Genomic DNA, 14728 nt, shown 5'->3' on the forward strand with positions numbered 1-14728 from the left:
CAGGTTGGGGGAGTGGGAGTGGGAGTGTGCGTGAGAGGGAGGGGGAGGAGAGGGAGAGGGAGGAGGGGGAGAGGGAGAGGGAGAGGGAGAGGGAGAGGGAGAGGGAGGAGGGAGGGGAGAGGGAGAGGGAGAGGGAGAGGGAGGGGGGAGAGGGAGAGGGAGGGGGAGAGGGAGAGGGAGGGGGAGGGGGAGGGGGGAGAAGGAGGGGGAGAGGGAGAAGGAGGGGGAGAGGGAGAAGGAGAGGGAGAGAGAGAAGAGTGAGAGTGAGTGTGAGCGCGTGCGAGCGCGTCCCTGCAACTGAAAGTGTGCGCTTGCAAGTGAGCGAGCCGGAATGAGCGCGCGAGTGATGGCCGAGCACGCCCAAGGCGAGCGCTTGCCGCCTGCTCGCCGGCACCCGCAAGCGCCGAGGGCGAGTGTGGCGTGAACGGCGCCGATTAGTGCGGCCGCGTGAGTGAATATTGCGGTCAAGCCCGACTGGAGCGCGGCCGCCCGGCGGGAAGCACCAGGCGGAACTCCTCCGGCCGGCGCGGCGGAGGGAGGGCGTCCTGCGCCCCGCCGGTGCTTCCCCTTTCCTGCATGGACCCGCGGTCGCCGCGTCGCCCAGCTGGGACGTGGAAACAATGTTCGCCCGACGGGGGCGCGGCGCCCTGGGGGAGGCCGCCTCCTCCCCCCCCCTCATCAAAAGCCAGCTGGCAACAGGAGCGCGACACGAGGCCTCAAGGTAGCGAGCCGGGGCGGGCTGGGGCACCGCCACCCGCCGCCCCGCCCCGTGACGCAACCGAAACCCAAGCCATCGAGGGGCACGGGAGGCTCCTCGCCGCCACGGGCTTCGAGCGACACACGCAACGCCCGCCCCTGCCATCCGATCACCCTCCCTGATCACCCTCCCCGCCCCCCCCTCCTTCATCATCAATGGGACAAAACTGCCACTCAACGCCCGCCGCCCGGGAGTCAAGGCTGCGCCAGGGACCGGTTCTCAAGGCATGTCCAAGCGGAATGCCCTCCCCATATCGGGCCGAAAGGCTCGCGACCGACCGAGCAATCATCGCGCGAGCTCCAGGCCGGACGAAAAGCACGTGACCTCCATGACACGAAAACCACCACCGAACGAGTCGTGTAAATACTACGCAACACAAATATTTCGAGAGAAAAAAATAATAACATCAATGGTTACGAAGACTTAGTAGTTTGTACGCGGATCTTCGTCAGCTGACACTGCTGCTTGATAACATTAGGGAGACTGTGACGTCATTAGCTGATAACATTAGGGAGACTGTGACGTCATTAGCATAGGATGAGCCTGTCGCTATTTCTGGCGTTCCCACCGAGATTTACGATAGTGCTGCCATGTAACTGCAAGTGCGCAACCACGCTCGCCCAGCCAACTACGCCCGCAAGCAAACATATTGATAGATAGATAGATAGATAGATAGATAGATAGATAGATAGATAGATAGATAGATAGATAGATAGATAGATAGATAGATAGATAGATAGATAGATAGATAGATAGATAGATAGATAGATAAATAGATAGATAGATAGATAGATAGATAGATAGATAGATAGATAGACAGACAGACAGACAGACAGACAGACAGACAGACAGACAGACAGACAGACAGACAGACAGACAGACAGACAGACAGAATGATAGATAGATAGATAGATAGATAGATAGATAGATAGATAGATAGATAGACAGATAGATAGATGGGAGACCGAAATATGAGACGCGAGGGAGGGACAGATAGATAGATAGATACACAGATAAATAGACAGACAGATAGAAAGACAGATTGACAGCCAGAGAAGCCAAGAAACCAATACACCGCGAGAGACAGACAGACAGACAAAGAAACGAAGAAACGGAAAAAAAACGGGAATGACACAAAAGACACAGAGAACAGCAAAGCACAAACAGACAAAACCGAGCCGGAGACAGACAGACAGACAGACAGACAGACAGACAGGCAGGCAGACAGACAGGCAAACAGACAGACAGACAGACAGACAGAAAGACAGACAGACAGAAAGAAAGACAGACAGACAGACAGACAGACAGAAAGACAGACAGACAGACAGACAGACAGACAGGCAGACAGACAGAGGCAGACAGACAGGCAAACAGAAAGACAGACAGACAGACAGACAGACAGACAGACAGGCAGACAGACAGAGGCAGACAGACAGGCAAACAGAAAGACAGACAGACAGACAGGCAGGCAGGCAGACAGACAGAGGCAGACAGACAGGCAAACAGAAAGACAGACAGACAGACAGACAGACAGACAGACAGACAGACAGACAGACAGGCAGACAGACAGAGGCAGACAGACAGGCAAACAGAAAGACAGACAGACAGACAGACAGACAGACAGACAGACAGACAGACAGACAGGCAGACAGACAGAGGCAGACAGACAGGCAAACAGAAAGACAGACAGACAGACAGGCAGGCAGGCAGACAGACAGACAGACAGACGGGTGCCATAAAACCCTTGAGCAACAAAGAAGGAAGCGAGATAACGGGGCTCTCAAGCAGCTGATGGCGAAGTTGTCACGGCGCCGTAAAGGTGAAAGTGCCACCGATGCCACCGGGGGCAATAACGAGCCGAAGACGATATATGGCACTCGGCATCACGTCACTTTCATCTCAGCGTTCCCTGCGGTGTGAACGTTTGGCCTTTTTTTGTGTGTATGTAAGTGTGTGTGTGTAAGTGTGTGTGTGTATTAGTCGTCATCTTCCGAGATTGACTGTTCACACGTACTCAAGTTGTTGGGAAGTCGGGAGAGATGGAGGGAAGGAAAATGATAAGGGGCGAGGTAGAGGTAGAGAGAGGTAGAGAGAGGTGGAGAAAGAAAGAAAGAAAGAAAGAAAGAAAGAAAGAAAGAAAGAAAGAAAGAAAGAAAGAAAGAAAGAAAGAAAGAAAGAAAGAAAGAAAGAAAGAAAGAAAGAGAGAGAGAGAGAGAGAGATAGAGAGCGAGCAAGAGAGCGAGCAAGCGAGAGAGAGCGAAAGAGAGAGCGAGAGAGAGAAATGGAGAAGAGATAGAGAGGGCAAAAGGAAGGGATGGAGGAAGGGAGGGAGGGAGGGGGAGAGGGAGGGAGATCAGATCACACATGGCGCAGTATCTTGTATCCTCGATTCGCGCGCGGGGTATGTTAGTCATTCAGCAGATCACAGGTTTCGTGGAATCTAACACTAGAAAAAAAAAATCACCGGGGAGGGGGGGAGGGGAGTGCAAATTCCCCTGACCGAAGGCAGACCAAACATTCCAATACACCAAAAGTAAAAATTACAAAAAATTAAAGTACATTTATAAGCAACAAAGTATAGCCCAAAGCCCAAATTTCCTTGCAAGATGCTCGAAGACGGGACCAAAAAACTTCAACACGCAGAGAAGTAAAAATCGCAAAAAAATGAAAGCCCGTTTAGCAACCAGCAACCCTGCGGTACAAAACCAATGCCTCGATTTCCCATTAATTCCCCGGACTTCGAAACCTCACAAAACCCGCGGTGGGACGAGGACCTCCCAGCAGCACGGCGAGAAACCACACGAAGCTGCCAAACAACAACAAAAATAACAGCTACAGCAACAATAACAACAAAAACACCACCAACAACAACTGCAACTAAAACAACAAAAACACCAACAACAGCAACAAAAACAACAGCAACAACAAAAACAACAACAACAAAAACACCACCAACAACAACTGCAACAAAAACAACAGCAATAACAAAAACAACAGCTACAAAAACAATAACAACAAAAACAACAGCAGCAGCAAACAAAAAAGGAAGTCTCCGCACGGCCAACGAAACAGGAAGAAGTACCGGGACATGCAGTGGGACAGGCGGAAGTATTTGCACAGGTAGCATGACAGGTGGGGTGTGCAAGGGGGGCGGGGGGTGGGAGGAGGAGGAGGGGGGGGAGGAGGAGTGGGAGTGGGAGAGGGGGAGGTGGTGGTGCTGGTAAGGAGGGAGACGTAGTGGGTACCTGAGGAGTGAGGGGGAGCTGGGGGGGAAGTGAAGGGGGAAAGTCTCGGGGCCTGAGGTGGGGGAGAGGAGATGGTGAGGGGAGGGGATGTGGGTGGGAGGAGTGGAGGAAGCCAGGGAGTGCGGGGAGCGGGGCAGGAGGGGGTGGGGCGGTATAGGGGCTGGAGTAGAGAGAGTGAGTCATGCCGCCAGAGGCAGGGCGACCCAGCCAGGAAGGGGAAGGAGGTGGTGCCGATGGAAGAGGAGGAGGAGGAGAGGGAGTTGGAGGAGGAGGAGGAGGAGGAGAGGGAGTTGGAGGAGGGAGGAGGAGAGGGAGTTGGAGGAGGAGGAGAGGAGGAGGAGGAGAGGAGGAGGAGGAGGAGGAGAGGGAGTTGGAGGAGGAGGAGGAGGAGGAGGAGGGAGGAGGAGGAGAAGGAAGAGGAGGAGGAGGATAAGAAGAGGAAGAAGAAGAAAAAGAAGAAGAAGAAGGAGAAGAAGAAGAAGAAGAAGAAGAAGCAGAAGGAGGAGGAGCAAATGATATTGAGAAAGAAGGAAAAGGAAAGTCGGGAAAAAATAAGGGAGGAACAGAAAATTAAGGAAGAAGAAAACGAGAAGGAAGAAAAGGAATATGAAGGAATGGAAAAGAAAGAGAGGGAAAGATTAAATGAAAAGTAGGAGAGGGAGAGAAAAAAAAAGAAGGATGCAGATGAAATGGAGAAGAGGGCGAGAAAAGGGGAGAGAAGGAAAAAGGAGGAGAAAGAAGAAAGAGAAAGAAAGGAGAAATAAAAAGGAAGAAGGAGACTGTAGTTACGGCGGCGAGAGAACGGAATGGAGAAGTCCCCCCCTCCCCCCCTCTGAAACACCTTAGCCGACGGGGCATCTTGGTCTCTCCCTCTTGCCAGGCGGAGAAAAATGCCCAATGATAATGATCCAAACAAGAAGAAGAAGAAGGAGGAGGAGGAGGAGGAGGAGGAGGAGGAGGAGGAGGAGGAGGAGGAGGAGAAGAAGAAGAAGAAGAAGAAGAAGAAGAAGAAGAAGAAGAAGAAGAAGAAGAAAAGAAAGAAAAAAAAAGAAAAAAAAACAAGAGGGAGAACACATGTGGTATGTGTGTGTGTGGGGGGGGGGTCGGGGTGCACGCAATACCATACCCCCTGGCGGAAGTGTTGGCAGAACGGGCGCGATGCTGGAGCACGCCCTCGACGCGCTCCGCTGTGCCCCCCCCCCCCGGCCACGTTCTCCCTCCTCCCTATTTCCTTGAAGAGGAAGAGGAGGAGGAGGGGGAGGAGGAAGGAGGAAGAGGAGGGAGGAGGAGGAGGAAGAGGAGGGAGGAGGAGGAGGAAGAGGAGGGAGGAGGAGGAGGAAGAGGAGGGAGGAGGAGGAGGAGGAGGAGGAGGAGGGAGGAGGAGGAGGGAGAGGAGGAGGGGGAGGGAGAGGAGGAAGGAGGAGGAAGAGGAGGAAGGAGGAAGAGGAGGGAGGAGGAGGAAGAGGAGGGAGGAGCAAGGAGGAAGAGGAGGAGGAGGAGGAGGGAGGAGGAGGAAGAGGAGGGTGGGAGGGAGGGAGGAAGAGGAGGAAGGAGGAGGAGGAGGAGGAAAGAGGAAGAGGAGGGAGGAGGAGGAAGAGGAGGGAGGAGGAGGAAGAGGGAGGGAGGAGGGAGGGAGGAGAAGGGAGGAGGAGGGAGAGGAGGAGGGGGAGGGAGAGGAAGGAGGGGGAGGAGGAAGGGAGGGGGAGGGGGAGGGGGAGGGGGAGGAGGAGGAGGGAGGAAGAGGAGGGAGGAGGAGGAGGAGGAGGAGGAGGAAGGAGGAGGAGAGGGAGTTGGAGGAGGAGGAGGAGGAGGAGGAGGAGGAGGAGGAGGAGGGGAAGAAGAAAATGGGAAACAATAATTCTATTATAATAAGATGATGGAGGAATGAAAGAATGAGAGAATTAATAATAATGATGATAAAAATAATAAAAATAATAATAAGAAGAAATAGAAGAAAGAGAAAAATAAGAAAAATAGAAAAAAGAAAAATAAGAAAATAGAGAGAAATAGAAAAAAAGACAAAAGAAAAAAAACAAAAACAAAAACAACGACGGGGGGTCAAAACAACAACACCCGAGCAACAACACCCGCTCGCTCTTGCTTGTTTCTTCCGCGTTGTTTACCCGAGAGCAGAAGGGAGAGAGTCGACGGCAATGCAAATACACATGGATGACCTTCGCCCCCCCTCCCCCCCTCCCCCCCTCCTCCCGATGAAGACACGCTGGCCATCAACAAAGCGTCGAGTTGCATCACAAACCCATGAGGAGAGGGAGGAGAGGGAGGAGAAGGAGGGATCGTGGGAGAAGAGGGAGAGGGGGCCGAATAGGGAGGGAGAGGGAGAGGGAGAGGGAGAATGGGAGGGGGAGAAGGGGAGGGGGAGGGGGAGGGGGAGGGGGAAAAGGAAGGAGCGTGGGAGAAGAGGGAGAGGGAGGCAGAAGAGGGAGGGGGAGGGGGAGAAGGGAGAAGAGGGATAGGGAGGCAAAAGAGGGAGGGAGGGGGAGAAGGGAGAAGAGGGATAGGGAGGCAAAAGAGGGAGGGAGAGGGAGAGGCAGAAGAGGGATAGGGAGGCAAAAGAGGGAGGGAGGGGGAGAAGGGAGAAGAGGGATAGGGAGGCAAAAGAGGGAGGGAGAGGGAGGCAGAAGAGGGAGGGTGAGGAAGAGGGAGAGGGAAGGAGCGTGGGAGAAGAGGGAGAGGGAGACTTTTTGACTTTGACAAGTTTATTGAGACAAAAAGTTACATCTCAAAAGGATGTGGTAACGTAGGCTATCCTCACCCTTATCTTGATAAGTCCCTGTGTGGGCTCACAGTTCTCATACAAAAATTAGGTGAATTACCAGATAATAACATAAAAAGAGGGAGAGAGAGAGAGGGAGAGGGAGAGGGAGAGGGAGAGGGAGAGGGAGAGGAAGGGAGGAAGGGAGGAAGGGAGGGAGGTAGGGAGGTAGGGAGGTAGGGAGAGAGAGAGAGAGAGAGAGAGAGAGAGAGAGAGAGAGAGAGAGAGAGAGAGAGAGAGAGAGAGAGAGATAGAGAGAGAGAGAGGAGAGAGAGACTGTGCCTTCTCTATAAACAACTTGCCAAACGTGAATTCAACCATCATGCACCCATCAGACAAAAAACAAGCGATTAACCAACAAAATAAGTAAACAAACACCCAAACAAACCACAGTCAAACAAGGGAATGGCCGATCCAGACACCACAATAAACAAAACAAGCTGTCAGCTAAACAACCATGCAACCCAAAGAGCAACTAGCCAGGCAAACAACCCACCAAACGAACCGTGCAAGCGACCAAGCAAGCAACCAAGTAACCAACCAGCCAAGCAACCAAAGCAGCAACGAGCCGGAAAACCAGAGACAAATAACCAACCGCACAGCCATCCACTCACTCACTCACTCATCCACTCACTCACTCACTCACCCACCTACTGACTCACCCACCCACCCACCCACACACTCATTCACTCACCCACCCACCCACACACTCACCCACACCCTCACTCACCCACACCCTCACTCACCCACACCCTCACTCACTCACCCGTCCACTCACCCACGCCCTCACTCACCCACTCACCCACACCCTCACCCACATCCAACCAACCCATCCACCCACGTACCAATCCTCGAACCAACTCACACTTCAGCCAATACTCACCCGGCGGGGTAGGCGACCTGTCCTGAGTGCGGGTCGCAGTCGAGGGCGGCGTTGGAGGGGACGGTGAGGCCAAGCACGCGCTCGAGCTTCACCTGGAAGAGAAAAAAAATGAAAAAGATTAGTGCAATTCGACTCTCCATCAACGTGAACTAATCTTAAGGTCACAAAATAAATAAAAATAAACCTCACCCCACGAAAAGTACCTCAAAATAAAATTTTACCTTACGAAAAATACATCAAGATAAACCGTATCTTACGAAAAATACCACAAATAACCCTTACCTCAAAATAGGTACCTCAAATGAACCTCACCCCCACGAAAAGTCCCTCAAAACAAACCCTACGCCAAGAAAAGTCCCTCAAAACAAACCCTACGCCAAGAAAAGTCCCTCAAAACAAACCCTACGCCAAGAAAAGTCCCTCAAAACAAACCCTACGCCAAGAAAAGTCCCTCAAAACAAACCCTACGCCAAGAAAAGTCCCTCAAAAAAAAAACCCTACGCCAAGAAGAGTCCCTCAAAACAAACCCTACGTCAAGAAAAGTCCCCCAAAACAAACCCTCCGCCAAGAAAAGTCCCTCAAAACAAACCCTACGCCAAGAAAAGTCCCTCAAAACAAACCCTGCGCCAAGAAAAGTCCCTCAAAACAAACCCTACGCCAAGAAAAGTCCCCCAAAACAAACCCTACGCCAAGAAAAGTCCCTCAAAACAAACCCTACGCCAAGAAAAGTCCCTTAAAACAATCCTCACCCCACGAAATTTCCCACAAAACAAACCCTACGCCAAGAAAAGTCCCTCAAAACAAACCCTACGCCAAGAAAAGTCCCTCAAAACAAACCCTATGCCAAGAAAAGTCCCTCAAAACAAACCCTACGCCAAGAAAAGTCCCTCAAAACAAACCCTACGCCAAGAAAAGTCCCTCAAAACAAACCCTACGCCAAGAAAAATCCCCCAAAACAAACCTCACCCCACGAAAAGTCCCTCAAAACAAACCTCACCCCGCGAAAAGTCCCCCAAAACAAACCTCACCCCACGAAAAGTCCCCCAAAACAAACCCTACCCCAAGAAAAGTCCCTCAAAACAAACCTCACCCCAAGAAAAGTCCCTCAAAACAAACCTCACCCCGCGAAAAATCCCCCAAAACAAACCCTACGCCAAGAAAAGTCCCTCAAACCAAACTCTACCCCAAGAAAAATCCCCCAAAACAAACCTCACCCCACGAAAAGTCCCCCCAAAACAAACCCTACCCCAAGAAAATCACCCCAAACAAACCCTACCCCAAGAAAATCACCCCAAACAAAGGGGGCCGCCCATCAACACCAATCGCCATCAACACGGGGACTCCTCTGGGACGGCAGACGACCGACACCAACACCGAATACTGATCGGCCCTTTGTCAATGCCATGACGTCACAGATCGATCTCCGCCTCCATTATCGGCCGACACAATGGCATGCCAGATGGCGCGCCGCAATCGCTGCCGATATCCGCCTTGCAACACTAACCGATGTACGTAACAACAGCTGAGACGGAACGCGATTCGGAAAGAGCCGCTCGCTGGTATTCAATAAAAATTAGCGAATGAATAAAGAAATAGAAATAATTAAAAAATGAATAAAGAAATAAAAATAATAAATAAAGAAATAAAAATAATAAATAAATGAATAGAGAAATAAAAATAATAAATAAATGAATAAAGAAAAAAATACATGAATGAATAAACATAAAAACAAATACGTTCCTAACAACAAAATAAACACACAAATGAATGAATAAATATAAAAAACAAATACGTATACAAATAAACAAAAAAAATAACAAACAAATAAATAAAACCAACAAATAAAAATGCACAAATAAATAAAACAAACACGTACGTAAATAAATCAACAAATAAATACGGCCCACACATGACAGGTGAAACGAAACAGCCACTCTAAAAAAATATATATAAAAATGGCGTTTCGAGTCCACCCTGAATCCTAATCAGACGCTGAAACGATGGATCTATTTCACTGTATCTTCGTCTCATAAATTTCATGATGCATTTTTTTTCGTGGCCGTTTTATTTCGTGTATATTTATACATGAAATATCCACATGTCCTGTATGTAGAATATGTGCACATGTCCTGTATGTAGAATATGTGCACATGTCCTGTATGTAGAATATGTGCACATGTCCTGTATGTAGAATATGTGCACATGTCCTGTATGTAGAATATGTGCACATGTCCTGTATGTAGAATATGTGCACATGTCCTGTATGTAGAATATGTGCACATGTCATGTATGTAGAATATGTGCACATGTCCTGTATGTAGAATATGTGCACATGTCCTGTATGTAGAATATGTGCACATGTCCTGTATGTAGAATATATGCACATGTCCTGTATGTAGAATATGTGCACATGTCCTGTATGTAGAATATGTGCACATGTCCTGTATGTAGAATATGTGCACATGCCCTGTATGTAGAATATGTGCACATGTCCTGTATGTAGAATATGTGCACATGTCCTGTATGTAGAATATGTGCACGTGTCCTGCATGTAGAATATGTGCACATGTCCTGTATGTAGAATATGTGCACGTGTCCTGCATGTAGAATATGTGCACATGTCCTGTATGTAGAATATGTGCACATGTCCTGTATGTAGAATATGTGCACATGTCCTGTATGTAGAATATGTGCACATTTCACCTTCCGGCCCACCCACGCAGCCCCGCCTCCTCCGCCTCCTCCGCCTCCGCCTCACCTCTCTCATATTTTTTTCTCCCCTAAAATAATTTACAATTCAGATCCCCCCCAACCCTCGGCTCCTTGGCAAGGACGATGACCAAAACGAACCCATCGCACCAAATCTAAAGGAGGGGGGGGGGGAGATATCCGGAACCGAAGGGGGGAGAGCCAGTGGCGCGGGTATCCCATGAGGAGGAGGGAGGAGGAAGAGGAAGAGGAGGAGGAGGAAGAGAGGGAGGAGGAGGAAGAGGCAGAAAAGATGGATCGGGAGGACGACGAAGAAGAAGAGGAGGATCGGGAGGACGACGAAGAGGAAGAGGAGGACGACGAAGAGGAAAAGGAGAAGAAGAGGATCAGGAGAAAAAGAAGGAAAAAAAAGGACACGGAAGCAGCGAGGGCGAGGGGCAGGGACGATAAATTCGGGGAGCGGGCAGCCTCCGTATGCAGACGAGCCCCGCATCTGAATTTCAAAGCGTGCCAATGAGGGATGCCTGGCCCTGGCGAGGCGGCCGTCACAACACGGACCGGCCAAGGCACGGCATAATGAGAACGGGAGGAGGAAGGAGGGGCAGGCGGAAGGGGCCACGGCGCTGACTAAGAAGGGGGGGGGAGGAGGAGGAGGATAGGGAGGAATAGGAGGGGAAGAGAAGGAAGAGGAGGGAGGAGGAGGAAGAGGAGGGGGAGGGAGGAGGCGGAGGAGGATGGAAGAGGAGGAATAGGAGGGGGGAGGAGGAGGAAGAAGAAGAAGAAGAGAAAGAAGGAAGAGTGGAGGGGGAGAGGAAAACAGGGAGACTTAAATAGAAACAGAAATAAAAATCAAAATAGACACATAGATAGAGATAGAGTCTTCGGTGTTGACTGAGATCTAGTAGTAGAAATGGGAACTGGCGGAGGAAGAAGTGAAACACAGACGAGAACAAGGAGGAGGAGAGGGGTGGGAGGCAGGAAAGAATAAGAGAAAGAGAAAGACGAGAATAAAGCAGCGCTCGAGGTAACACTCAACCAGAGCATCAAATCTGACCTCAAGACCCTCAACAAGAGAGAAGACATACTTGAAATAACCACAAAAACAACGACAGTATAACATAATCTATCTCCAAGATAAGACGGGGATAATGAGCTCGAAGACGGGGTAATGATGATAGGAGATAGGAGAGAAGGGAGGAGGGAGGAGAGAGGAGATACGAAAGAGGAGAGATGAGATAGGGGATAGAATAGGAGATATGGGAGAGAGGAGAGGAGAGTGGATAGGGGAGAGAAAAGAGAAGACAGAAGATAGAAGAGAGTGGAGTAAAAAGAGAAAAATAAGAGAGAGAAGTGATGAGAAGACGAAATAGGAGATAAAAGACAGGAGATAGAAACAGGAGAGAGGAAAGAGGAGAGATGAGAAGAGGACACAGGAGATAAAAGACAGGAGATAGAAACAGGAGAGAGGAGAGAGGAGAAAGACGATAGACTGAACCGACGACGAGGCAGAAGAAGGCGCGCGTCGCAGCGGAGAGCCGCGGCGGCCCTCCCCGCCATATAGGGCCGAGAGACGTCCCCCGCGCATAACAATGTAGCAAGTGGAGGGGGAAGAAGGGGGAGAGGGGGCGAGGGGGAGAAGGGGGCGATGGGAGGGGGAAGAAGGGGGAGGGAGAGAGGGGGAAGAAGGGGGCGAGGGGGAGGGAGAGAGGGGGAAGAAGGGGGCGAGGGGGAGGAGGAGAGGGGGAAGAAGGGGGCGAGGGGGAGGGAGAGAGAGGGGGAAGAAGGGGGCGAGGGGGAGGGAGAGGGGGAAGAAGGGGGCGAGGGGGGATGGGGGACGAGGGCGATCGAGGTGGGAGGGGGAAGAAGGGGGCGAGGGGGAGGGGGAAGAGGGGGAAGAAGGGGGCGAGGGGGGATGGGGGACGAGGACGATCGAGGAGGGGGAAGAGGGTGAAGAAAGGGGCGAGGGGGCAAGGGGGAAGGGTAAGTGGTAAAGGGAAAGCAGGGGGACGAGAGAGGGGGAATGGGGGAGGAGGAGGAAGGGAGGAAAGGGGGGAGAAGGAAAAGGGAAGGACAGAGAGGAGAAAGGGGAAAGCAGAAGGAAGGAGAGGAGAAATGGGGTATGCGGAAGAAAGGTGAAGAGATGAGGGGGAAAGGCGAAAGGAGAGGAGAGGGAAGAGAGGAAGAAGGGGAAGAGGGAAGCACGGTAGGGAGTAGAGAGGGAGAGCGGGAAGAGAGAATGGAGAGGACAGAGGAGGGGGAGGACAGGTCAGGGAGGAGCAAGTGTAAGGAAGGGGAAAACAGAGGAGTCCTAGGGTTCTAGGGGGCATTGTGACGAACCTCCCCTCGCCCCCCTCCTTTCCCCTCAAGGCTTTCCTCCAGGCCCTCCTATTCCTCGAGGCTTCTACCTCCACCTCCACCTCCACCCCCACCTCCACCCCACCCCACCCCTACCTCCACCCCCTACCTCCACCCCCCCACCCCCACCTCCTCCCCCTCCACCTCCCCTTCCTCCTCCACCCCCACACCTCCCTCCCACCCCCCACCCCCACCTCCACCCACCGATAACAGACAACCCTCCCCCTCGCCCCTTCCCTCGCAGCCTCCCCCCCCTCCTCGCCACTCCCCCCGCCAGAATCCAGGAGAGTAAAAAGCGGATGAAGCAACAAGGGAGGAGCGCAAAGTCCCCCCCCCCCCCCCCGAGGACTTAGCGCAAGCAGCTTAAAACCTAGGAAATGGCGTCGGCTGCAGGCACTTACAAGGCGCAGGCGGCGGGACTCCAACCGGGGCCGCCTTCGTTATGGTCCCCGCACGATAACCAACATACCAGGCAGACGTACTAACTGCATCTATAAAACTAGATCTATTTCATTCAATCAACTTCCTGTTAAAAGAAAGTAAAACCATTTCATTCAATCTACTTACTTATAAAAGAAAGTAAAACCATTTCATTCAATCAACTTACGTAAAAGAAAGTAAAACCATTTCTTTAAATCAACTTATTTTTTTACGTAAAACCATTTCATTCGATCAACTTACATTTTTATTAAAACTATTTCATTCAATCAACTTATTTTTTTTTACGTAAAACCATTTCATTCAATCAACTTATCTTTTTAATGTAAAACCATTTCATTCAATCAACTTATTTTTACGTAAAACCATTTCATTCAATCAACTTCCTTTTTAACGTAAAACCATTTCATTCAATCTCCTTACTTAAAAAAAACAAACAAGCAAAAAAAAAAACAGTCATCTCCCACTTACGAATCAGGAAGCCGCCCAGATACCATCGCTTCCTTTCTACAAACTAATTAAGCCCACATATCGAGACGGGCGCCCGGAATATCTTAATTCGATCTTCACGCCCAAATACCTTCTAATACCAAAAAAAAAAAAAAAAAAAAAGTGTTATCTCTTCGTTCACATTTGCCGAGGTTCACACACGCCGTCACCCTGCCTCCCCCCCCCCCCGTTCTCCCCCCCCCCCCACAACTCTTTCACTCTAATCCTGATTCTTGCGATTAAATAGCGTTACTTATCTCCGTGATTTCGATATCCCCCCCCCCCCCGACTCCTTCGCTCCACAATACACCGCGCAAGAATCTTAATCAAGATAACCGAGATGATGAGCGATGAACAATTCTTCATCCTTATCTATTCTTTCCTCGTTCTTGTCTACTTCCAACGCCAAGAACAACGACCCGAAGAAAATCCAAGAAGGGAAAACAAAACGTCTTTCCGGAGTCCCTTTTCGACAACCAACAGACTGCGGCGGAAGGTAATCCAAAGAAATAATTCCTTTGACACGACCTATACCCTTTTGGCCGCATCTCTCTCGGTTGTATCTGCGTACATCCTCTGCTGAAGTTACGCCTCGGACTTAAGAGTTACTTATGAGTTAACAACATAAAGAAACAAAGGCGTTAGACGGGTGTTTCCGAAAGTGTGGATAGATAAGTTCGATGTGTCACCCACAAACAAAAAAAAAACAAGTGTGGGTTTGGTATCGCATTTAATCTACGGAACACAAACAAAGGGTCATCCTTAGCTAAGGAAACGACCTCTCTGGTTTCTATAACCTCGTATCTATGGACCAGTGTGTTAAAATTGTGCGAGGCCCGACCCAATAAATATTCATATATACATGCTATAAACACAGAAATAAAAGCATATCTGTCTATCTATCTGATAGACATACATTTATCTATCTATCCGGTAGATATAAATGTCTAGACTAATCGATAAGTATGTATTTCTGTCTATATGCATGTTCGTAAAATGAGTATCCATTTGGTCGCAAAACTTAAACAAACTGGCCGTGTATCCGCCATACGAACACACATCAAAGAACGCGGTTAAAA

The 14728-nt window shown here is 50.2% G+C and overlaps 1 protein-coding gene across 1 annotated transcript in view; it reads right to left on the bottom strand.

The window, feature by feature from the left end:
- The window catches only part of Wdr62 (WD repeat domain 62), a 43304-nt gene extending 35486 nt beyond the window's left edge, over positions 1–7818 (bottom strand). The window contains exon 1 of the mRNA XM_070131493.1: positions 7659–7818. Within this exon, the coding sequence (XP_069987594.1) occupies positions 7659–7798 (140 nt within the window). The 5' untranslated portion in view covers positions 7799–7818. The remainder of the gene's footprint in view (positions 1–7658) is intronic.
- Between the last annotated feature and the right edge of the window lie 6910 nt (positions 7819–14728).

The sequence above is a fragment of the Penaeus vannamei genome, chromosome 16 (genome assembly GCF_042767895.1).
Source record: "Penaeus vannamei isolate JL-2024 chromosome 16, ASM4276789v1, whole genome shotgun sequence".
NCBI classification, from domain to species: domain Eukaryota; kingdom Metazoa; phylum Arthropoda; class Malacostraca; order Decapoda; family Penaeidae; genus Penaeus; species Penaeus vannamei.